The sequence below is a fragment of the Apis mellifera genome, linkage group LG8 (assembly GCF_003254395.2).
Source record: "Apis mellifera strain DH4 linkage group LG8, Amel_HAv3.1, whole genome shotgun sequence".
Classification (NCBI taxonomy): Eukaryota; Metazoa; Arthropoda; class Insecta; order Hymenoptera; family Apidae; genus Apis; species Apis mellifera.
Genome location: NC_037645.1, coordinates 11860593 through 11885399, shown reverse-complemented (window position 1 = coordinate 11885399; position 24807 = coordinate 11860593). Strand labels below are relative to the sequence as shown.

Sequence of the window (24807 nt, the reverse complement as noted above, 5' to 3'; positions counted from 1 at the left end):
TTTTTAATAAATTTTAATTTTATTAATATAAAACAGACACTAAATAATATATATATATATATATACATATAAATATATATATATATATTTAAAAATAATATATATTTAAAAAATTTTTAAAAAATTTTTAAATCTTCACAAAAAAGAAAAGCATAAATTATATTAAAATAATAATTATAAAGAATAGATAAATTAAAAATAAAAAAATGGAATATATATAAGGTTTCATTGCAAAAACAGCAATCACAAAGATAGGGTCGTCGATCTGCGGTTCACTGTCTTCCGGAAAGTCGACAGTTCGATGTATGCTTATTCCCCACTTTTTCCTCTTTCTACATCCTCTATCGTTCACGACCGCGACCCCCTTATTAAAACGGCGCACGCGCGATATTCTGTAAAATTATACAGGGCCGTATAAATTTAAAGATACCTATTATATCTGTTATATTTATCGTAAAAATTTTTATTTACTATATGATATTTATTATTACTAGTAGTATGCTATAAAAAATAACGTTAATAGTTTAAATAATTTTTATAATAAATACAATTAATATAAATAATTATAAATATAAAAAAATAAACAAATCTTATAATGTTTCTCCACCAATATTACATTCTATACACAATCCTGATTCTATGGTGGAATCAGATTTTGCGCATGCGTCAGAAGTCCTGAGGGATCCTTACACAAACTGAAAAGAACAAGCGAGTCAAGTCAGTTGCTGGCTGAGTATCTTTGTTGCGGCGAACATAATTCGTCGGTCGTAACCGATACTTCTCTTGCGTACTTTCTTCTGTCTGTTTTTAGTGTATTTTACGACAAGTACGTATAATTTGTCTTCCTTTTGATTCTGTAAGTATATAAATTTACTTGGTACAAAGATCATAATGTTTTATTCATAATTTTTATTATATTTTGTTTTTTATACATACATATATATATATATATATATATATATATTATATATTTAATAAATTACAAATTTAAACTATAAGTGTATAAAAATATATTATTTATTTATTATTTATTAATTATTGAATAAATAAAATTAGTTTAAATAATAGTTATAAGTTAGACTTTAATTATAACATTCATTGTTTTTTTAAATATTCATTTGAAATTTTTTAAATATCTTTTGATATTTAAAGAATATATCTCATTTAGAATCTTTAAATATAATATCATATTCTATTTTATTGATTTAGTTTTTTATTATTATATTATTGCCATATTATTTGTTACTTGTTTCTAATTTAATTATTAATGTTTATTATTTAATATTATTAGTCATTTTTCTTTATTTTCTTTTTTAGAATCAAAATATAGTTTTGTTAAACTGGGTGGATGGAACGCCAGTCATTGTCCCGGCTTTCGTATCGTGTTATTGATTTTGCATTATGATTTAATTAACTGATTTTTGAATTTAGTAATTTTATAATTTTAGTTTTCTAATAAATTTTTTTAAATGAAAATTTAATTTAAATATAATATTATATATATTTATTTAAATTTAATTATGTTATAAAATAGTGTATAGTAAATGTAAGAAATTTATAAAAAATTAATAATTCGTATTTTGTTAATTTATAATCAGATGTTGAATGATTTTAAAATTTACTTTTGTTAAATAAATGTTTATTGAAATAATAAATTGACAATAAAATGATAATAAATAATGAAGAAAACAATCAACCTTCAATATATATATATAACACCTATATATTATTCTTTCATTTATTTCAAATACATATTTAATCACATCTTTTATAGCTTAAAATATTTATATACCAGAACAATAATTTTTAACAATTGTCATAACAAATAATGGATTAGATTTTATAAATTTTATATTATATTATATTTTTTTTTTATAATTAGAAAAAATAGTAATTGATAAAAATTAATAATAATTCATTGATAAAAATTGATATTAAGACGAAATAGTTTTATTAACATTTTCTTAGTGAAGTTGGCCCCACCCAGGCGGAAACACGTACAAATGAGTCATGAAGTTGAGGGTTGAAAATAAAATATACTTGGGAGACGAAAAAATTTTAAGACTGAAGAATGTTCTAAATTAAGAACTACATTTTATAAAATATCTTTCTGGAGAGATCAGGCTCATATGTTTGTCTAAGAAAACTAACCAGAGACAAAAATAGAATTACTATGTTATTTTTCCATTATAATACTATTTTTACTTTTAATTTTCAATTTATTAAATATTTAAATACTTATGAAAATTAATTATTATCAAATAATTATTTTTCTAATTATTTAAATTGTTTAAATTTTTATATATATTTATGAACAGTTTATATCTTTTATCGTGAATTATTAGTTGTACTAGTTATAATTAATTAATGTACTAGTTATAATTAATTATATTTTTTATAATTTATTAATTATTCTTATAAATAAATATAATTTAAATTTTTTATAGTTTTTTTTATATGTACTTACAGAAGTAATTCGAAGGATTTTTATACGTTTAATTAACGATCTATAGAAATAAACAATGCAGGCTAACGGTGAGAATGTCGGTTCTGAAAATACAAATGAAAAATCTGGATGGACGGTAATTATTAATTATTTAAAAATTATATATATTTTATTTTTAATAAAGTAATGTTAATACATATTTTTTATATTTAATTTAAATTTATTTATTTTATACTTTTAAAAAATATTTCATTAAAAATTATCATGCATTAAAATTTAGAATTATAGATTAAAAATAAAAATTTGAGTATTTTTTATTTGAAGTATATACAATAAATGGAATTTATAAATCTATTACAAATAAAGAAAGTATATAAATAGATTTCAAATTTATTTTAAGCTAATTAAATAGTATTTTTAAAAAATATTTTTTCTAATATTTACTTAATTTTATTATAGGTTGGTTTAATAAATGGAAAGTTTAAGTATCTCACAGCTGAAACTTTTGGATTTAAAATTAATGCAAACGGTTCAAGTTTGAAAAAAAAACAATTATGGACTTTAGAAGGTAGTGAACAACAAGTTTTTCTTCGATCTCATTTAGATCGTTATTTAGCAGTGGATCAGTTTGGAAATGTTACTTGTGAAGCAGAAGATCCTAGTGATCTTGGTTGTGCTTTTCAAATACAGTTAGCTTCTGATGGTATACATAATTTTGATTTGATATAATATAAATTTATTTTTATTAAGTTTAATATAAATATTTAAATTAATCTTTGATTTTTTAAATAAATTCAATTTTAATATCAATAATCTATAAAAATAATATATTTTTTTAGATGCATTATTATTATATTATTATATAATTATAAATCATAATTATTTGTAAAAATTTAATTTCTTTTTTTAAATTAGGAAGTGGTAGATGGGCTCTAAAGAATATTCAAAGAGGATATTTCTTGGGTTCTAGTCAAGATGAACTTAAATGTATAGCTAAAGCACCAAGTGAAGCAGAATATTGGCTAGTACATCTTGCTGCTAGACCTCAAGTAAGTTTTTATATCATATTACATATAACTTTAAATTATTTATCAAAAACAAAATTAGTTTTCATATATTAAATTTTGTATGAATTCTGAATGAATTTATATGTATTATTATATGTATTATATGTATTATATTGTGTATAAATGTAAAGTAAATATGTTATTATATTATTTTAAAATATTGATTAATTTTGATTTCTTGCAAATTTTAAGGTAAATTTAAAATCTGCTGGAAGAAAACGATTTGCTCACTTAAGTGCAACACAAGATGAAATTCATGTAGATGCACCAGTTCCTTGGGGAGAAGATACACTCTTTACTTTAGAATTTCGTCCTGCTTCGATAGAAGATAACGGCGAAGAACATTCTAAATTTGAGGGTGGTCATTATGCTTTACACACTTGTAATAACAAATATTTAGCACGAGATGGTAAACTTTTAGATTCTTGTACACGAGATTGTCTTTATGCTGCTGAGTTTCATGCTGGATTACTAGCACTCAGGTAAGAAATATTAGTATATTTTTCATTACATTATAATATTAAAATATAATTCTATAAATATTAGATTTTTTAAATTAAAATGATTGTTTAATTTGTTATATTTTATTATAATTATTGTAAATTAATTTTAGTGTGTATATATTTATTGTATATATAATATATATAAAACATATTTATATATATTTATACATAATTAGTTTAAATGGTTTTGTATCTGTATTTTGAAGATTATGATATAAATTATGATATTTTTAATTAAAGGGATTTGTATGGAGCATATTTGGCACCTATTGGAAGTAAAGCTGTTTTAAAATCAAGATCAACAACTGTAACCCGAGATGAGTTGTTTTCTTTAGAAGAATCATTACCGCAAGCTTCTTTTGTTGCTGCTTTAAATCAACGTTATGTATCTGTGAAACAAGGTATATTTTATTTTTATAATTTTTATTATTTTTGTTTTTATGGTCTTAGTTAAATAAAATTTATAATTAAAATTAAATATAATTATTTTTTTATATATTTATATTTAATTATAAATTATCATATTTGTTAAATTTTAATTATAATTAATTACAAATTATTATAAATAATTTATTAAATAAATTTAAAAAATCTTTCTGTATAATAATAGCATCATGATTTCAGGTGTTGACGTGACTGCAAATCAAGATGAAATTTCTGGACATGAAACTTTTCAATTAGAATTTGATCGTGTAACTAAAAGATGGTATGTGCGTACCATGCAAGATCGTTACTGGAGTCTTGAAGCAGGAGGAGGAATTCAAGCATCGGAACACAAACGTTCTTCTAATGCTTTATTTGATTTGATTTGGCAATCAGAAGATGGAACAGTAGCTTTACGTGCTAACAATGGCAAATTTTTAGCAACAAAACGTTCTGGTCATCTTTATGCTAATGCAGAATCTGTAAATGGATTGGATTCAGATGCTAGCAAATATTATTTTTATTTAATGAATAGACCTGTCTTAGTATTACGTTGTGAACAAGGATTTGTTGGACCTAAAAGTTCAGCCAGTTCAAAATTAGAATGCAACAAAGCTATTTATGAAACTATCAGAGTTGAAAGATGTGATCGTGGAATTGTCAGATTTAAGGGTAAAAAATTACTTGAATAATATATCTATGTTAATATGAAAATTAAAAATTATAATATTATAATTTTCTATATTTTACTTAATAGTAGTTTAATATTTTAAATATATTTTAAATCTTAATTAAAATTTAAAAAAACTGATTTATTTTTTTCTATTGAATTTATTTTATTTCAGGTCAAAATGGTAAATATTGGCATGCAGATAGCGAAGGAGTAACCGTAGATTCCGATATATCTTCTGATGGCTTTTATTTAGAATTACGAGAACCTTCTCGTATTTGTATTAAGCACACCGATGGAAGATATTTAACTGCAGGAAAAAATGGAGCATTGCGTCTTGGAGAAACGGATTATGAATCTGCTACAAAGTGGGAATTTTAATTGATTAAATAATCATGTCTATGCTATGTTCATTTAAAACTTTATTCAAGCAATTCACTTTTTATATTTAAAAAGATGTCACATGTAATAGATATAAATATTCAAAGTTTTAGTAAAAATGATCTAGAAAAACATATTTAATTTGAATGATTCATTGAAGGATTTAACAATTTATATTTTTTGATTATATTCTAAATATCAAAAATGAGAAAAAAGAAAGAAATATACAAATGTTGGATTAAATTTTTAAAAGAACATAGCTAAAATTTTGCCCTTTTTATAGCTTCGAATGTAATCTAATATGATATTTACAAGTACGGAAAAAGCTCCTACCGAGTACTTAATTAGAAGTACATCGTCGAATTAATTTTTTTACGATTCTTTTATACTTCTAACTACGACTTTTCTATTCATAAAATACCGAATAAGACTGATCATTCGCATATTTACAGAATAATTAGCGGTTATTACATCGTATTCTAATAATTTAAAAAAAAAATTAATATTTTTCATTGTTTTTTGACCATAGAATAATTGAATATTTGTTGAATTATACTTTCTTTAATTTAATATATTACTTGAGATATTTATTTTTCAATATTTGATACTTAATTGATCGGTAATTTTACATAAGAACATTATATTTATTAATAAAATTTTTCTAATTTTATAATCATCAAGCAATATAATAACTACTATAGCAATCTTTTATAATATTGTAAATATGTTTACAATTTAACATTTTATAATTTTTCGTCTTACTTTACTTAAATCTTATAATTGATAATTTTATTTAATTAATAATGGAAATATTTTGTTAATAATTTATCTTATAAGAATAAAATAAAATAAAAAATAACAAAGAATTTAACCGATCGTTTAAGTGTTAAAAAAAAATTTTATTTTCTAGTCTTCGTATCAATATTAATATCAACACTAATTAATAATGAATTATTGTAAAACAATTAATACACTAGACAGCATATTTCGAAATTTGTTAATAAATAATATACATAGTATTTCAGTTAATAAAAGTAATCATTCCATATATATAAATATATTTTTTTTTATATTATTCAATTATATACGATTATAGAATAAACTATTATAGAATGTCATGCACAAATATATCATATCATTATAAACTTGCTATCTAGTGTATATTTTCAAAAAAATCGATGCAATAATCGAATTAATCTGTATAATTTGAGATCACGCTTTTTCTACATAAGAAATTCACATTCCGTGAGCTGTGCAATGGTCGAAACATTTTTACAGCTATTTCTATAAAAGAATTTTACGTCACAACCCGCTTAGAAAATATTAAAATCGTAAATTTTATACATGGATTAGTACTAATTTTGTGGGCGTGTAATTTATCGATTAGCTTATAAGTAACATTTTTTTTTTGTCGAATTTCAATATTTTTCGAATATATTGATATTTTGATTCGACAAAAAGAGAATAATTATTTTTCGATATGCTTTTATCTTTTATATGATATTTTTTTTATCTGCTCTCTATTTTTCATATACAAACAAGATTAATATTAAGGTCGTTACTTCGGCAAAACTATCTGTAGTTTATGTTATTTATCATATTGGAGGAAAGCGGGATAATCTAAATGCATTATGTAAGCAATAAATTCTGCTATTAAACATTTGTTTATTAAAATTTTTCTCATCTACCATTTTCCAGAATCATAGCCTTTTAATATTATTCATTCTTAAGTCAATATCTAACACTATTAATCGACTTTTATAATTTTATAAAAAAGCTAGTCCGAAAAAAGATAATTTATTTTATATAACAGAAATAATTTTTCAAGTATCTTTAAGTATAATAATTAATAATATATTGTGAGTGTTTAATTAGTCATTACTTTATTATATTCATTAAACATTACTTTTATACATGGATAGAAAAAAGGTAACAATGGTAATTGTGGTAATTTAAACTCCATGAAATCATAAGCTAGTCCAACATTTGTTTCTTTGTCTGGAATAGAAGGAATCTTTGAATAACGTTGACTGAAATGCGTCAATAATATAAACTTCGCATTCATAAATTTTCCAACATTTATTGCTTGAGAAGTAGTTGAATGTAATTTACTTTCTGCTAATTTTTCAAGACCATCTTCCATAGTTGCTTCATGAATTAATAAATCACAATTTTGTCCTAAAGTTATAAGATTCTGACAAAATAAAGTATCACCACTGAAATATGAATACATTTTGAATTATGAATTGTTAAAATATAAAATTATTTAATTTTTAAGTTATATATTTTATTTATCTTACCTATAAACAATTTTTTTATCATTTTTGAGAATAATAGCAATACCAAATGAAAATTTACAATGTGGAACATGAATTGTATTTATTTCTTTAATATCTAATTTATTGTATAGATCAAGTTCTAAAGTTGTGGACTTATGATAATTTAGATATAGATTATTATTATCCATTAAAATATATTGATGGACAATAGATTCAAATCGATCATTGTAAAAATTTAGCCATGGCATCATATTTCTCGGTGATAGTAAATATAATTTTTGATTTGTAATTTTTTTTCTTTGTAATAATAAACCAATTAGTCCTAAATGGTGATCTGCATGTATATGTGATACATAAATAGCCTAAAAAAAAAAGATTAGTATTTTATTGTTACTAAAAGAAAATTGTAAACATCAATTAAAATATGAATATCAATGTTCTAAAATCAAAAATAATTTTATTAATTTTATTAATTTTAAAATGTAAGTGACGTACCTTAATAGAACGTAAAATATTAAGACCTTCTGAAACCCCATAGTATCTAATAATTTGACCAAGAGTACCTTCTCCACAATCCAATAAAATGCTACTATCTTTATTAATTCGTAAAAGAATACTACTTGTATTTCTAATTTTATTTGGTACACTACAACCAGTACCTAACATTATAATTCGTGGATAGTCAGAAATATTATTTAAATTAAATTCTGATGATTTTTCATTAATAATTACTTTTAATTCCTCTAAAACATTTGTAAGATTAGGAATTTTTAAAACTTCATCAATATAATTTTGTGATTCCTTATAAATTTGATTATTAATTAAATTACTTAAATTTGGTCGTATATTTAATATTTGTGCTGTTCTAGCACGATGAAACTTATTATTCTTAGTCTGAAATATAGAATTTTCTAATTATTCATTTTTTTAATTTTTTTAATATATTAATTTTTATATTAAAGAAATGAATATTATTTTATTAAATATATCTTTATTATTATTTAATTTGAAACATTTTACCTCTTTATCGTTTTCAAAACAATCTTTATTTAATAAAGGAAATATTTCAGGATGCAACATATTTAATAAAGATTGATTCTTATAAACAGCTTCACTGCCCATACAAGTATTTTCATCATTTAAAATTACATGTTCTGTTTTTGAGGAAAACTTTTTTATCCAATCTTGATATTGTTGAGTTGTGAAAATTTTTTCAGGAGTAAAATGAAATATGCAAAAAACTTCATTTTCCTTTTTTGTTGATTCTGTTTGATATTTTAAAAAAGTAGGATGATTTATAATGGAATCCAAATATTCTTCTGTTGGACATTCTAAAACTGAAAAAAATTTTTAACAAATTTTTAATTAATTGAACTTAATAATAGAAATTTAATAATAGAAAAGATAATTTGATATTTTTTAAATTATAATTATTCAAAGTTATCTTCATTTTTTAAACAAAATATTTTTAATTATTTTTTAATATTATAAATTAATAAATAAATTAATAAAAATAAAGTAAAACAATTAAAAAAAATAATTACAAAATAATTTAATATTTGTTATTATTTTTATATTTTATATTTGTTAATATTATTATATATATATTTTATATTTGTCGTTGTTTAATATTTGTTAATATTATTTAAATTGTTTATCATAGATTTAAATATTTTTAGAATTACCTATAAAAGTAGTTTTAGGTTGAGATGATTCTACTACATCTCTACTATAAATAATTGTTCCATCTTCTTTAGTAAAATTCATTCCTCGTTTTAATAAATCTAAATGTGGCCCAGGTCGTAAACCTAAATCTATACATTTATCTACTAACAATTTTCCAGGTTTTGAATGAACTTCACAAATAAAACATAATAAACGTGGAATCCTTTTTACTTTTTTTTCTGTTTTTATTTCTTCCTCTTCTGTTTTTTCATTAATAATTCTTTTACCATTTATATTTGTGTGACATTGTTCTTTATTACTTAAATTTAAAGAACTTTTTTCAGTATTGTTGAAAGATTTTGTTATAGGAATATATGAAACATTCATTATATCATCATTATATATTTTAGATTCATCGATCACAGGATAAGAAATTTTTAGATGTGGTAAAGATATAAATGATTGAATTGTTTCTATAAAACTATCAAATCCTTCTGGACAATGAATATTTATTTCTTTTAGACCATTTGATTGTGCTGTTAAAAGTAAACCTGGAATACCTCCAACATTTTTCCAAGAAACATGTGTCAAAAATATATTATAAACTTTGGATAATTTACAATGATGTTCTTGACTTAAACGTTGAGTACCTTCTCCACAATTAAATATATAATTAGCACGATCAGTTATAAAAAATATATTTTCTGGGGTTCCAAGTGCTCCACTGCCAAGTACCTGTTTTTAAATATTAAATTTAAATAAAATTTCATTATCGTTATTATAAATTTTAATATAGAATTAATTTATTTAACATTAATTCATTTCATCTATAAATATTTTAAATACCTTTAATTTTGCATTAAAATGTATATAAGATTTAGACTGTTTCATTTTTTGCATTCTCAATTTATTTGTTTCACATATAGTTGTTTTATATGATTTTTTAGTGTTGTGAAAATTTCTAATGATGCACTTAAAACAGTGCACAATATTTTCTAACATCACAAAACAAAAAAAAACTATTTTTAAAACTATTTAATATTTAAAAATTAATTATAATGAATAATTTGTTAATAAATTATTTTTAGAAACAAAAACAATTGTCTAGTTGTTAATTGTCCAAATGATATAATTGATAAGTTTCTTAAAAATTACAATATATATCAATTAATAATTGTTATAAATTGTTTTTATTATACTTTTTATTTAACCTTATTATTTATAAATTGTAACATGTTACAGATATAAGATATAAATTTTTGTCAATTATACTATTTATTAACAAAAGTTTCAAATATATCACTTATTAAAATAAAAATGTATAATAAAAATTCTACAATAAAAATCTAAATTGAAAATAGAATCACGTGTTAACCACATTATATGAAAAATTTAAGTAAGTAGATATGCAATGAAAAGAAGCAAAAATATAATGATATAAGATGATATATTTATTAGACAAAATTTAGATTAGCCAATCTGAAAAGAAGAAATTATGTGAAAAATTTGAAATTTTTTCTAATTTTTAATTCATAAGTTTATATAACTATGTAAATTTGTTTTATATTTCATGGCTCACAGTTGAAAAAAATAATTACGCGGGAAAATTAAAAAAAAAATTATATAAATTGAAGCTATTTCTCGAGTAAATTTTTGCGAAATAGTTATAAACAAAGAGAGCATAATAAGAGAAGAATAGATATAGAATAAAAATCAAAATCACTCTAAAATAAATAAAACTAATAAATAGAAGAAAAATTTAACAACAAAAAAAAAGAATAGAGATAGAATAGGAATTGATCATTAGGGTCATTTCTTGACTGGTAAAGATATCTCTTAAAAATTAGAATATGATAGAATAAGAATTAAAAATCATTGCTATATTTTGCTTTTAAGGAAGAAAGATGTATACAATATTCAAGAGATGGCGGTGATAATCAATTCCTACTTTGTCTCTATTCTAGAATATTTCTATTCTCTATTGTCTCTATTCTATTGTATTTCTTTATATGTATTAATTTTATTTATGGCATACTAAATTGCTAATTTCTCAATTTTTATTTCATCTTTTATTATTTCTCTTTCCGTTTGTATATTAGTTTCATTTATAATGTTCTAAAGATGGTATTGATTTTCTAATTTTTATCTATTATTATTTCTAAATTATTTCTTTTTTTATTTAAAAAAATTTCGCAAAAGTTTGTGTTTAGAGACAATTAAAAAAAAATTTTAAAAATATATTATCATTATAAATTATTATTATATCTATTTTTTTATTTTTTTCATAAATAATAAAAGTAATTATTATATAATTATAAATAATAAAAATATTCAATCAAATTATTTTCTCTCATTTATTAAATGTTCAATTATACTATATAATGTTTATAATACATAATAAATATAACACTTCAATCTGTAACTGAATTCACTTTGTTTATGTTAACGAAATTAAATAATAGAAAAAACTCTTATTTTGCCTATTTTAATAATTTTGAATACTTGAATATATTTTTTAAGAAATCAAAAGTGATAAAGATTATACGAATATAATTTTATAAGAAAGTAAGTTTTAATATAGTATATAAAAATTTAACGTATTATTATTTATTCTTTCTCTTTGTTATTTTAAATTATAAATTTAATAATTAATTTAAAATGTTATTTTTAATCGTTTTATATTTAAAAGTAATAATAATAAATCTATTTATTTAAAAAATAATAAAAGTAGTAAAAAGTATAAATACATCTATTTTTTTTTTAATTTGAATATTTTTTATTATTTATATCAAATTATAATATATACCAAGTAAATTTTACTATCTTAAAAATTAATCGTATGTATATATCTTTAAATTTATAATATTATAATAGTCAAAAATTATTTTTGCCATTATTTTAAAGTTAGATTTCAATTTAACAAGATATTTTGTTCTAAATATTGAAATATTGTTTGAAATATTACCTATTTTAATCCTATTTATGTTAATATTTGGATATTTTGGATATCTTTTCATTTAACATAAACCTATAAAGGTTTCAATAAATAATCTTAAATAGAATATACGAGACAAAGCATCTGGTATCTATATGTAATGCTAGTAGCTGTGTTCGCTTTTATTATGATTGATATAAACAACTGCGAGAGATATTTTTGATCTTCAATTTGATCAACAAAAAAAAATCAACAATTGTTGATCCTGTATATTGGAAATTACAGTTTATTTATTGTTTGGGTTATAATTCGATATAATTTTTTATCAATAAAAAAATATTTATTATATTCAAACTTTTCTCGACGTATGTGCTTCGATTTGTTTGTGCTTGATCAGTGACTCTTATTTGGCTATTGTTTTATTGTATTCGACTAGACTACGTGCTCTGTGATTGGTTTGCATTTTTCCTTAATAATTTTTTAACGAGAATTTTCACAAAAAAAGAAAACGTTGTTTAAAATTATCACAGGAATTTTCAATTAAGAGCAATATTCTCATTTTAAGATTGTAAAGATAACCTACTTGTACATTGATTAAGACTTGACATTTTCATCAATCCTTTGGTAGATTTTCATAATTCAAGTAAATCATCGTTATTTCTTATATACATTTGAAATTTAAAATTTTTTTTTAATTGCTTAAAACTAGAAATTTAAATTCTTAAGATTAAATATTCTTTATACGATGAATAAGACTTATCCCAGGTGCTGATGCAATTTAAATAATAAATTATTGATTATAAAAGTTGGAAGGTGAAAAATCTAAGGACATGGATATACTACCTTCAGCGAACGATATAATTTTTGCATCGTCTCAGTATGGTTCTATGGCCATGTTTCTCAAAAGATATATAATAGATATAAAAGCTGAATTAGAAAAACGTTCAAAAAAATATTCGGAAAGCTTATCTCAAAAATATTTAAGAGATGAAAATTTTGAAAAAATATTGAAATTATGGCGTTTTGAGATGGATCAATATTTTACTGAACTTGAGTTTTATTGGAGGGTGAGTTATAATTTTTATTTCATAGGAAAGTCAAATCGAAATTTTTTATATTTAAAAAATTTTTTCTAAAATTATATTTTTTAAAATCAATTAATTTATATTTAAAAGGCAATCATACTCAGAACATTCTTCTATCCCAGTAATTATCTACACATTTTAAGATCACCTCTAAAAATAGATAAAAGATATAACAAAATTCCGATACACAATATTACGTTTCCAATGCGAAGCGAAGAATATCAATTATCTTCTATGTTGCATGAAATGAGAAAGAAAATAAAACCAAGATGTACAGGTAGATATTTAATCAAACATACGGTGTGTGGAAATGGAAACAATTGAATATAGCGTAAGTATATTAAAAAATATCAATGTAATAATATAATAATTTGTTCTTGTTGATATTGAATTGTTTTTTACTTCTTCAAGGTATCTAATATACAATATTTCTCTTTTCACGGAATGTAATTTAATTATAAAATTATAACTAAGAGAATCTATAATGATGAATTATTATAAAATGAGAAATGAGATACCTAAATATCTTTGTGTGGCTCTATTGAAAAATTTTAGAGGTTATAAATAAAAACTTCAAATAATGCGAATAAATGAATTGTGTAATTTGAATTTTTAAAAGCATAATATTTTATTTTTTATCAAAGTTGTATATGTAAAGAAAAATACAATCCAAAATGTATTTTTAATGCGTTTTATTATTAATTAATTTATATTAAAATGCATATTTGCATTTAATGCAATTTTTAAGCGAAATATACATGTATAAAGTAAATAATTACAAAATTGCCGTATCTTAATTATTTCGAATAAAAATATATTTTAATCATTTATCGGTGTAGTTGATAAAATGTACGAAATTTTCCCTTCGAAAGTTCAAGATATTGACCTTATATACCGTATTTATCGATAATTAAATCAATAACGAAATTATAAATTATACACTCACAATATTGGTCCAATTGTACACGATACGAGATATCCATTCTTCTTATTCATTTTCCTTCATTATTGATTTACTTATATACAAATTAATAAATAATTTAATTTATTTAAGATCTTTTCATAATTCATGATTAATAATAATAATCATTGCTGTCAAATTATCAGGATTTTTTAACGAAGTTTAAAATTAAAATTTGATCTAGAAAATGATTAATAACTTTGAACAAATTCAAAATATTTATCTTCCCACAAAGAGGAAGATACGGCACAGCGTTTTATATATAACATAGAAACATACAAGGATTGATCAACAATATATTTACTAAGAATGATCGTAGGAGAATTTTTCATTCAAACAATATTTGTTTACATTTCTTTGTGTGATGGAAAAGAATTCATATAAGAATATTTACACGAGATCATGATTTACCAATTCGAATGGAATATAAAATACGAATGATTTACAATATTTGCTAAAATAATAGCTCTTTTTTTAATGTTTGATATTTGATTATTAATGTTATTATAATATTGTAATATATATATATATTTAATTTAAATATTAAACTTTATTAATATCTTCATCTCCACATGAATATGAATTATAAAATTTTTATATCTCATACTTATTTATTTATTTATTTATTATTCGAGTAAAAGAAAGATGGATGATTTATCTCGATTCAAATCATGTTAATGTTAATTATAAATCTCTTATAAATAATAATTTGTTTTATTCGCGATTATAAAAATTACATATATCTTGGATAAATTTCCAGTTCTTTTCAAATTGTTTTGTCAAAAAATTACTACTTTAGCCTCTTTAATTTTAAATAATTAATTTCTATAGCACGAATACATGGAATATTTTTCGTAATGGAATATTTTTCTTTCAGTTCTGTAAATAATAAAGAACGTTGCACGAGCGATTTAAGATATTTTTATCTGAAGGTTAATACCTATTGAAAATTAAAACTCGATGTTTTAATTTTTTTTAATCCTTTATCATTTAATCCTTTATCAGAAATAAAAAAATATTTTGTATGATTTTTTTATTATTACGAATTATATGTAGTAATACGATTTAAACATCTATCTTATTAAATATTCATCGATTTTTAAATATGAGAAGAATAATAAAAAAATATGTTTGATACGTAATTCAAATGATGAAAAAAGATTAAAAAAAAAAAATAATAATAATACTAATAAATACTACTTAAATAAAATCCAATCGATTTCCATTTGTTACATTTCCATGATGAGAATTTTGTTTTTTAGAAAAGGAAAAACTTATCTTTTCGTAAATATTTTTTTACAAAATTTTACAAGGAACAATTCTTTTTTGTATTTTGAATATTATTATGATATCGCTTAGAGAATTATATTCTTGAAATAACAATAATTATTTGATATATCATAGGAATAATGTTTGTCTGTTACGTTGTATTTATTTTTTTTTTCGTAATATTTTCTTTCGAAAATGCGAAGAAATAGATCGTTGCGAAGAAAAATATGAAGAATTACATTAATAATATATACTGGAATAATAAAATAAGAATCAATTTGAAATAATTTTAAAAGAATGTAGAATTAAAATAATTCGATTATTTCAATCAAGATTATGAATTGCAAATTTTTATCTCGAATGCAATTAATTTTTGAATTTATCTTTGTTACTTGCCAAAGATAGATGGCATTTATTTAAAATTTTCACAAATGGAGGTAATATTGTAAATGAATAAATACGAAGAGTTAATTTAAATTTATTTATTATTTGAAAATAATTCTATTTATTTTTCTAAAAATTTCTTTAACAGGAGAAATAATTGATATTTAATCCTTTCTAATTCTTTCTAAATCCTAGAGATTTTTTATGAAATTTAGTTTGACTTTTTGCGTGATTTGTGTATTTATATAAATATAATGGTCTCTATAAATGTATCTATATTGCCAAATTCAAAAGCTAAAAAATATCTTTGAAAAATTTAATAAAAAAAAAATTCAACTTCTCGAAATTAACTAATTCTAACTAATTTTCAAATAAATTTCTTTAAAATTAAACATCGATTTTTATCCAATATTGCGATTATTATATTCAAAAGAATTTGAATTGATAATATGTGAATTTAATAAAAAATTGCGTGAAAGTGTTTTTAAGCTTTCCATTTAACATTATTTATACACTAGATACACTTATACACTTATACACTTATACACTTATACACTTTCAAATCTAATCTGATACAATGGGAATTCGATTAATCGATTCACGATTATCCAAATTATCGATCTCGATTATTCGAAATCTCGATTATTCAAATTATTGCACATGAGTAGCATATAGAAAAAAACGAAATGGTCGAAACGAAAAGTTTAGAATGAAAAACTGCTATTGGGAATTATTTGAAATTGCGAATTATTTGAAATTTTGAAAAAATTCTTTCTTTAAAAAAAAAAAAATCTTTTTAAAAGCTTTTAAAATCATTTTTTTCTCTTTCGAATGCCCTGTGACTTTCATAATCATTTTATTTTACCTCTTTCTCTCTCTCCCTTTTTTCTTCAAAAATAAATAAAAAGAAAAAGAAAAAGAAAAAATATCATATCGCGTTTGGAAGAAATATTCGTGTCTACTAATCAACCGTACAAATGTATATAGATGACACATAGTATCTCGGTAAGTATGATATGGGTCAGAGGTTTAATGTGATTATCCTATTCCGAATAAGTATAAAAGCTCGCCGTTAAGCCCATAATCGGTACAAAACGTCGAAACGACGGGTGTCGACGGTGAAAAGATATTTTTTCCCTTCCCCCTCCATCCATCGCAAGGATGTTGTCGAAGGTAGTTTTGTTGGTGGCGCTCGCTGCTATTTGCGGCGCACAGGGCGCCTCCTACGCCGGAAGGCACACCGCCGATATGGATTTCCTTCACAAGCAAAAGAAGATATTCGACCTGTTGCTTTACGTAAGGCAGGCAGACTTGAGCGATGCAGAGTGGTACGATGTAGGCAGGAACTACGACATGGAAAGCAATATGGACATGTATAAGGACAAGGTGATTGTTGTTTATCAAGGTTTTTGATAGAATTATAGAATTTCGAATAATTACTGTAGGATACCATATTAATTTAGACCTGGGTACCTTACTTGATTTAAAGTAATGACGGATTGAATATTTTTTTCACTAATAATATAATTTTGATTATTTCAATTTTGATTTCATGATTATTTGCGAAATTAGTTGAAATTAGTATTTTAATATGGATAAAACAAATCCATCAAAATGATTTCATTTATTAATTTACGATTATTCAAAACATAAAAATATTTTTGATAAAATTAATATTGTAATTTATCGAGATAGAAATATAATCATTTTAATTATAAATTATGTGTAGAATAGATACTTAGATACTACAAACCGGTTATTTTAACGTATTAATCGTAGTATATTTTATTAAAACTGAAAGAAACGTAATATCGAAGTAGTAAAGCGACAAATATCGGAGACTTGTACAACTAACATCTCATATATCGCAATATAACATATAACCTCTTATTTTATAACTTCAATAAAAAAGTTGAATCTTAAATTTAATTAATTTTAGAATGTCGTACAAAAGTTCCTGTGGTGGTACAAACAGGGAATGTTCCTATCGCGTAATGCCATTTTCACTCCGCTTAACTCTGAGCAGAAATACGAGGTGAGAATGTTGTTCGAATTGTTATACAATGCGAAAGATTTCCAAACGTTTTACAAAACTGCCGCTTGGGCTCGACTTCGGATGAACAGCGGCATGTTCACCACAGCGTTTTCTATCGCTGTCCTCTACAGACCTGACACTAAATACATGAAATTTCCCGCCATCTACGAGATCTATCCCAATTATTTCTTCGACTCAAGTGTTATAGAAGAGGCACAAAACTTGAAAATGTCTCGAGGTGACTATTAATTATTTTTATACTTAATATATCATTTATTTTTTATTTTTTTTTTATAATTCCGCTAAGATTAAAAAGAGAAAATATTCAAAATAAAAATTTAAAAATGTCTCTCGTCTATTGTAAGTTAATAATTATATATAATGGATAATAGGATATATTAGATAATAAAATATAATAGGTCATCAAAATCCATTAAATGATGGATTTTATATTTTTTGTTTCATGATTATTGAAAAGTTAATGAATTTTTTGATAAAATTAATATTATAATTTACCGAGATAGAAATGTTATTTTCATAACATCATTTTAATTATATTTCATTTATATGAAATAGTAAAATGAATGTAATAGTTTTATTTTAAAGTTAAAAAACTAATAATATTAATTTTCAAATTTTCAAATTAATAAAAATCACATTTCGAAAAGGAAAAATAAATTTTTACAATAATTTGCGACAATAATTCATACAAAAATTTTATTCCACTATTGTATCTACTGATTTTAAGAATGATCGATGATATTTTTAGATATTTTTTTTCATGAACCTCTTCGAGAACTTTAATTATTACTTATTCACTTATAATTAAGGATTAATTTGTAAAATAATATTTTTCAGGCTCTAGCGTTGTGACTGGAATGAACAACATCGAAACATACATAGTGAACACGAACTATTCCAGTAAATATATGAGGGAATACAACGATCCGGAATACAAGCTTGATTACTTCATGGAAGATGTCGAATTGAATGCATATTATTATTACATGCGTGAAATGTTGCCTTATTGGATGTCCAGCAGCCAATACCATATGCCCAAAGAAATACGTGGACAGCTTTACTATTTCCTTCACAAGCAATTGATGACTAGATATTTCCTCGAACGAATGTCAAACGATCTTGGTAAAACGGCGGAATTCGATTGGAACAAGCCCATCAATTCTGGATTTTACTCCACCATAATGTACTCCAATGGTGTAACTTTCCCACAGAGAAATAGATTTTCCTCTTTGCCCTATTATAAATATAAATATCTTAACGTGAGTAAAATTCGAAATTTTTTAAATAACAGGAAAAATGTCTCATTCAAATCAATTGCAGAAAATTTTAATTCCAAATTATAACGAAAAAAAATTCATTCCTCAGGTAATCAACGCGTTGGAGATGCGTTTAATGGACGCTATCGATTCCGGATACTTGATAGACGAATATGGAAAGAAGATAGACATTTACACACCAGAAGGTCTAAATATGCTTGGCAATGTAATAGAAGGAAACAGTGACTCTATTAACACGAAATTCTACGGTATGTACGATATTCTTGCTCGCGATATCCTGGGCTACAACTTCGACTTCCAGAATAAGAACAACTTAATCCCGAGCGCTCTTCAAAGTTATTCCACCAGCATGAGAGATCCAGCTTTCTATATGCTCTACCAAAAAATCTTGAGTTATTTCTTAAGGTATGTTGATTCTTTAGATTCCATTGTTTTCTAATTTTCTTTTCTTTTAATATTCGACACTATTCAATCTTTGTATAAAGAGAAAAAAATGAAGAAAATTATTAATTTTTTCTTTAACCAATTATTATTTGCATTCAGATACAAAAAACTGCAGCCTCAGTACAGTCAAAGCGAACTGCAGATGCCAGGAGTTAAATTCGAATCTGTGAATATCGACAAATTGTACACGTACTTCGACAAATGTGACACTCTGATCAACAATGCCGTGGCAGTAGAAAATTTCAAAGGTGGAATGTATTTACGTTTGAAGGCGCGTCGTGCTTGTATGAACTACGAGCGATTCACTTACAAAATAAACATCAACAGCGATAAGGAAACGAAAGGAATGATGAGAATCTTCCTTGGGCCAGCCTTTGACGAGATCAAACACGATATGGTCTATCTACAGAAATATTTCTATCTGTTCATGGAAATGGACCGATTTGCCGTAACACGTTAGTTTTATTTTTTATTCGTTCCTCACATTATCATATATAATGCAAAATATCGAGACAGTATATCGCACACCAATAGCAACGCCATTCAATTTTTTAATTAATTCAGACTTAAAATTCGAAATTTAGAACTTAGGATTTCCTTTCTAATAGATCTTTGATTTAAAATTTGATTTAGAATTTCCTTCTTATCGTAGATAAGTCTTTGATCTAAAATTTACTTGAAACTCTCTCTTTCTTCCTATCGATTTTTGATTCTTTCACAGTGTTAGCTAAAATTAACATAAAGATTAATATATTAACATTATATTATAATATATTATAATATATTAACATAACATGAATATTATTAACATAAAGATATTTTGTTCTAATTATCAAAAATTATCAAAATTCTAAACTCCTTGTTATTTTTACAGTCCGTCCCGGAAGTAACAGCATCGAACGCCAGAGCTCGGAATCACCGTTCACGACGTCAACTATAATGCCCAGCGACATATTCTACGACAAACTGAACAAAGCGATCGGCGGAAGCGAACCATTCACTTACTCTGAAAAAATGTTGGGCTTCCCCGAACGTCTCATCTTGCCCCGTGGTAAACCGGAAGGTATGAGGTACAAGATGTTCTTCTTCCTGAGCTCGATGGACGAAAGCAACACGAAATCGTACGAAATACCTTTATACGGAAAAATGACGCTGGATGACAAGGTGTTCGGATTTCCATTGGACAGACCCATGTGGGCATGGAACTTCACCATTCCTAACATGTACTTCAAGGATGTGTTCATTTACAATCGTCCAAACGAGGAGAGTATGAATTACTGAACGAAAACTGCGTTTTCGTTCAAAATGGTGCACTTTTTTTAAACGACCGCTTTACAATATTCTGCAAAGAAATTTTTTTTAAATAAAGGATTCTGAATAAAACTGAATTTTTTTGCTTGTTGATTGTTGGTCTTTTTTTTTTTTATTACACAGATGAATTAATTAAGGTTATATAACACAAGTAAAACACTTGTTACCTGTTTGGTTGAAAAGATGACTCTGTAAAATTAAATAAGATGAGAATCGATAAAAAGAAATTGCGTTTTATTATTTAATTATTGGATTGAAATATGTTTGGCATAGTGATCCTCGAATTCAATGCTATCTTTTTTCCTTTATCCAAAACTGAATTTTAAAATTATTTCGAGGTCTAATTTAAAAGTGATATAGTTTGATTTTATTCATCGAGTAATCGAATAAAAATTATCGAAATATAATGCTTCGATTAATCGATAATCGAGAGCATGAAATTCGAGAACATCTGTATGTCTTTAACGATATTTCGAACGATAACCTATTATTAGAAATATAGTATAATATTTTTCAAATATTTTCCAAACTTTTTTATAAACATCTATATTTATTACATAATATACGTACAATATTAATATCGTATATTTTATGTGTTTTTATATTCTTTCATAATTTGTTAATTATTAAAAATGATATTAAATATAATGATATAAATTTCAGAGTGATATAATTTGATTTTTTTTACAATAAACGTGAAAAAATAGTTGAACTAATTTACGTCACTATAATTTGCATCAATTATTATGTGAAATATGTATATGAAATATTATATCGAATGCAATCGATATAAATTTGTTCCACTTGATAATTCAATTTCAAACATTTTAAAACGAAATTTCGAAATTTTAAGATTCAAGCTCTTTTTTTACGATTCGAAATAGATACGTTAGGATTTTTCATAATTTTAACAGAATTTTTTAAATAAATATTTAATTAATAATCCGTTTAAGAAGAATGTCTTCTACTCTTTAAAAAAAATATGTACAATTTATAGATCTATAAATATATAAATGCAATAAAATGTGTTACAAAATGGAAAAAAGTTCAAGTTATTGTACAATTCAAAAAATATCAGAAAAATTATGACTTATATAAAAATATGCATTATATAATTATATGCATTGAATAGAAAAAAAAAAAAGATCAAAAAGATCTCTTAATCAATAGATTAATTAAAACAGTTGATGTGATCTTAAATAAATAAATTTAAAAAAAAAATTAATAAAGAATTCATACTAAAATAAAGTTAATATTTTAAGATTATTTAAGATTATTATTGATTGGCATTATTATTTATTTTATATACTTTTTTATATAAAGAAATAACGTTTATATGGCAAATTTAAAAAAGAAAAATATTCTTATTATCTTTGCATTTTCAAACAAAATATCTAAAAATTTTAAAATTTGATTATCTATTTTATATAACAATCTACAATTTTTCTTACAAATATAAAAGTCCTTGAACTTTTTTATATATATACCTGAAAATATTTCAACGAAAATGAACTCAAGTTTGAAGGAATCCAACCACGTTTGATAATCCAAAAAAGAAAAAAGTTCTAATGGAATCATGCTTGAAGCGATCGAAATGTTTCAAAGTACATGTGTAATTATAATATACGCACTTTGAACTTCCAATAAATACACAAATGCTATCAATATAATTTTTTTTCTCGAGTTAGGCACATCTGTTATCGTTCTTTTTTTCGTTCTTCTACCTCCACCGTCAACTGAGAACTCACTTTCAACGCACTTTCATTATTTCTTTCTACCAATAAATATCCCTTTGAAAATTTCATATTCAATTATATAACCAATATGAGCCAATTGAAAAATTAAAAATTAGTCAAAAATTATTTTCGTATGTACTTTATGTTCGAACAAATTATTTCCTCTTTCGAGATACTTGTTTCTTGAACAATTTACCACCAGGGGAAAATAAGCAATAATAACGTTGACTCTGCAAATAACAAACTGAAACTGGCCTACTCTTAATCCAACAGTAATATGGTATAAAATGGATGATGCAATATTTTTGCATCATTGCAAATTTGCATTTTTTTGAATAAAGCATTGATGGAACTGAAAATGAACAGGAGGGAGTGGAAGGAAGAGAGATCAAATATAAAATATTCATAGAGAGGTTAAGTAATCCATGGATCTTTCAAAAATAAAATATAAAACAATCTTTGGACGAAATTACAATAACCAAAATTACAATGAATGATAATGATGCACATTTTGATTGCCACCACAATATATTTGTATAAAATAATATACATATAAACAGCAGAATGTTTTATGTATTATTATGTATTATTGTTATGAACATATAGATTGTATTCAATTTTATAATTTGATCGTATAATAAAATCTTCATATTTCAAAAATTATAAATACTAACTAAAATTTTATATTTTTTTCAAAATTACATTTCAAAATGATTAAATCATACAGTTGTGTCATTATATTTATTGTTCACAATTGTGGATCAGTATTTTCCAACCTTCTTTGAATTGCAATTTTTGTTTCATATTCAAATAACTTTTGCGATAAAATGAATTCAATAGTTAACGGTATGTAAATTTTGCATGCATGAAGAAATGACAATCTAATTTTTTTACATATAGAGAATACGATATCTTAAAAACTCGTCTGGAGTTGGAACAAACAAGCATCTTTATCTTATGTTATCAAAATTGATTTGAAGACCTACGTCAACTAAATATATCCTGTTCATTTTTGTAAACATAATAACCTAAATAAATAATCTAAATCGTCTGACCACTGTTTTCGATTTTTTTTTTTTTTTGCACACGCGATAAGAATTTCGATAGTCTCGATTGCGCAATTTGCAATCAAGAAGAGAATTTTTTTCGTTCCTCTCTCGCAAAATACCTAGCCGAATTAAAGAAATATTTGCTTTCGTATGGTCCTTACGATCAATGTTTGTAATTTTACATTTTCGATGTATAATTTGACATCGTCCTTTATTTCTCGAAAGATTTCATTTACATAGAGGTATATATCGCAATTTTATCGATTATATCAAATTTCGAGATCCAACCACGTTAAAAGCAATGTTAGTTTCTAAAGAAAAATATCGTATGTAATTGCGATTGCGAGACGACAAATATCGATATCGCGAGATAACGATTATCGATATTTTGTTACGAGAAGATTCACTCGACTGAACCTGTCTCGAGCAGACGCTCGCATTGACTCTCGTAAGAGCGAATGATAAGCTAAAAACCAATAATTGCGATTAAGTTAAAAACTAATAATTGCGATCTTACATATTAAAAAGGAGTGAATGAACTTTCTCTGTGTCGAATGTGAATAAACTTCTTACTCTTGTTACTCTGACTCGTTGGATACGAGTCTATCTTAATTCTCCTTGCTGGTACGATTAAACGTGCTCATCCTTTTCCTATAATTTAAATTATTCGTAAAATATATTTCTATTTTATGTAACTGTATCTTTAAACGAAAAAATAAAAATAATTAGCAAAAAGAAAATTAAATGGTAATTGATTTCATTATATAATAACTTTGGAAGTTCTCAATTTGGACAGTTATGAATTAATATAACCATCCATTCCTTAAAATAATTTTTAAAAAATAATTTCGTGGAATCAAGCTACT

The 24807-nt window shown here is 23.5% G+C and overlaps 4 protein-coding genes and 1 long non-coding RNA gene across 8 annotated transcripts; 3 read left to right on the top strand and 2 right to left on the bottom strand.

Annotated features, from left to right (window-relative positions):
- Positions 1 to 673: 673 nt before the first annotated feature.
- On the top strand, positions 674 to 6078 carry LOC412722 (protein singed). Of its 3 annotated transcripts, none has more exons than XM_006569716.3 (8): positions 674 to 826; positions 2470 to 2582; positions 2906 to 3149; positions 3362 to 3495; positions 3706 to 3995; positions 4257 to 4417; positions 4641 to 5111; positions 5285 to 6078. In XM_006569716.3, the coding sequence occupies exons 2-8, from the start codon at positions 2523 to 2525 to the stop codon at positions 5488 to 5490; spliced, it is 1566 nt and encodes a 521-aa protein (XP_006569779.1). In that variant the 5' UTR covers positions 674 to 826; positions 2470 to 2522; the 3' UTR covers positions 5491 to 6078. The 3 variants fall into 3 exon arrangements, with proteins under 3 accessions (XP_006569779.1, XP_396175.2, XP_016769123.1); XM_396175.7 differs by having other exon boundaries at positions 674 to 856; XM_016913634.2 differs by having other exon boundaries at positions 683 to 856; positions 2448 to 2582.
- A 472-nt stretch (positions 6079 to 6550) lies between these two features.
- Positions 6551 to 10826, bottom strand: LOC726874 (ribonuclease Z, mitochondrial). 2 transcript variants are annotated; one of them, XM_026442031.1, is made up of 7 exons: positions 10646 to 10662; positions 10281 to 10429; positions 9455 to 10169; positions 8790 to 9106; positions 8265 to 8663; positions 7791 to 8131; positions 6551 to 7706 (listed from the first exon to the last, which is right to left on the bottom strand). In XM_026442031.1, the coding sequence occupies exons 2-7, from the start codon at positions 10332 to 10334 to the stop codon at positions 7358 to 7360; spliced, it is 2175 nt and encodes a 724-aa protein (XP_026297816.1). In that variant the 5' UTR covers positions 10335 to 10429; positions 10646 to 10662; the 3' UTR covers positions 6551 to 7357. The 2 variants fall into 2 exon arrangements, with proteins under 2 accessions (XP_026297816.1, XP_026297815.1); XM_026442030.1 differs by having other exon boundaries at positions 10281 to 10826.
- Positions 10827 to 13128: 2302 nt separating this feature from the next.
- On the top strand, positions 13129 to 14062 carry LOC102653693. Its single transcript, XM_026442275.1, has 3 exons — positions 13129 to 13436; positions 13545 to 13785; positions 13866 to 14062. Exons 1-2 carry the CDS (start codon positions 13200 to 13202, stop codon positions 13776 to 13778), a joined length of 471 nt encoding a protein of 156 aa, XP_026298060.1. The 5' UTR covers positions 13129 to 13199; the 3' UTR covers positions 13779 to 13785; positions 13866 to 14062.
- Positions 14063 to 17163: 3101 nt separating this feature from the next.
- On the top strand, positions 17164 to 21189 carry Hex70c (hexamerin 70c). The gene is given in 6 exon segments (NM_001098717.1): positions 17164 to 17454; positions 18008 to 18341; positions 18962 to 19383; positions 19490 to 19806; positions 19945 to 20300; positions 20720 to 21189. Coding segments are annotated over 6 exon segments (2061 nt in total). The 5' UTR covers positions 17164 to 17229; the 3' UTR covers positions 21127 to 21189.
- Positions 21152 to 23467, bottom strand: LOC107964857. The gene is made up of 2 exons (XR_001703970.2): positions 22644 to 23467; positions 21152 to 21345 (listed from the first exon to the last, which is right to left on the bottom strand). It is a non-coding gene; the product is annotated as an uncharacterized LOC107964857 (long non-coding RNA).
- Between the last annotated feature and the right edge of the window lie 1340 nt (positions 23468 to 24807).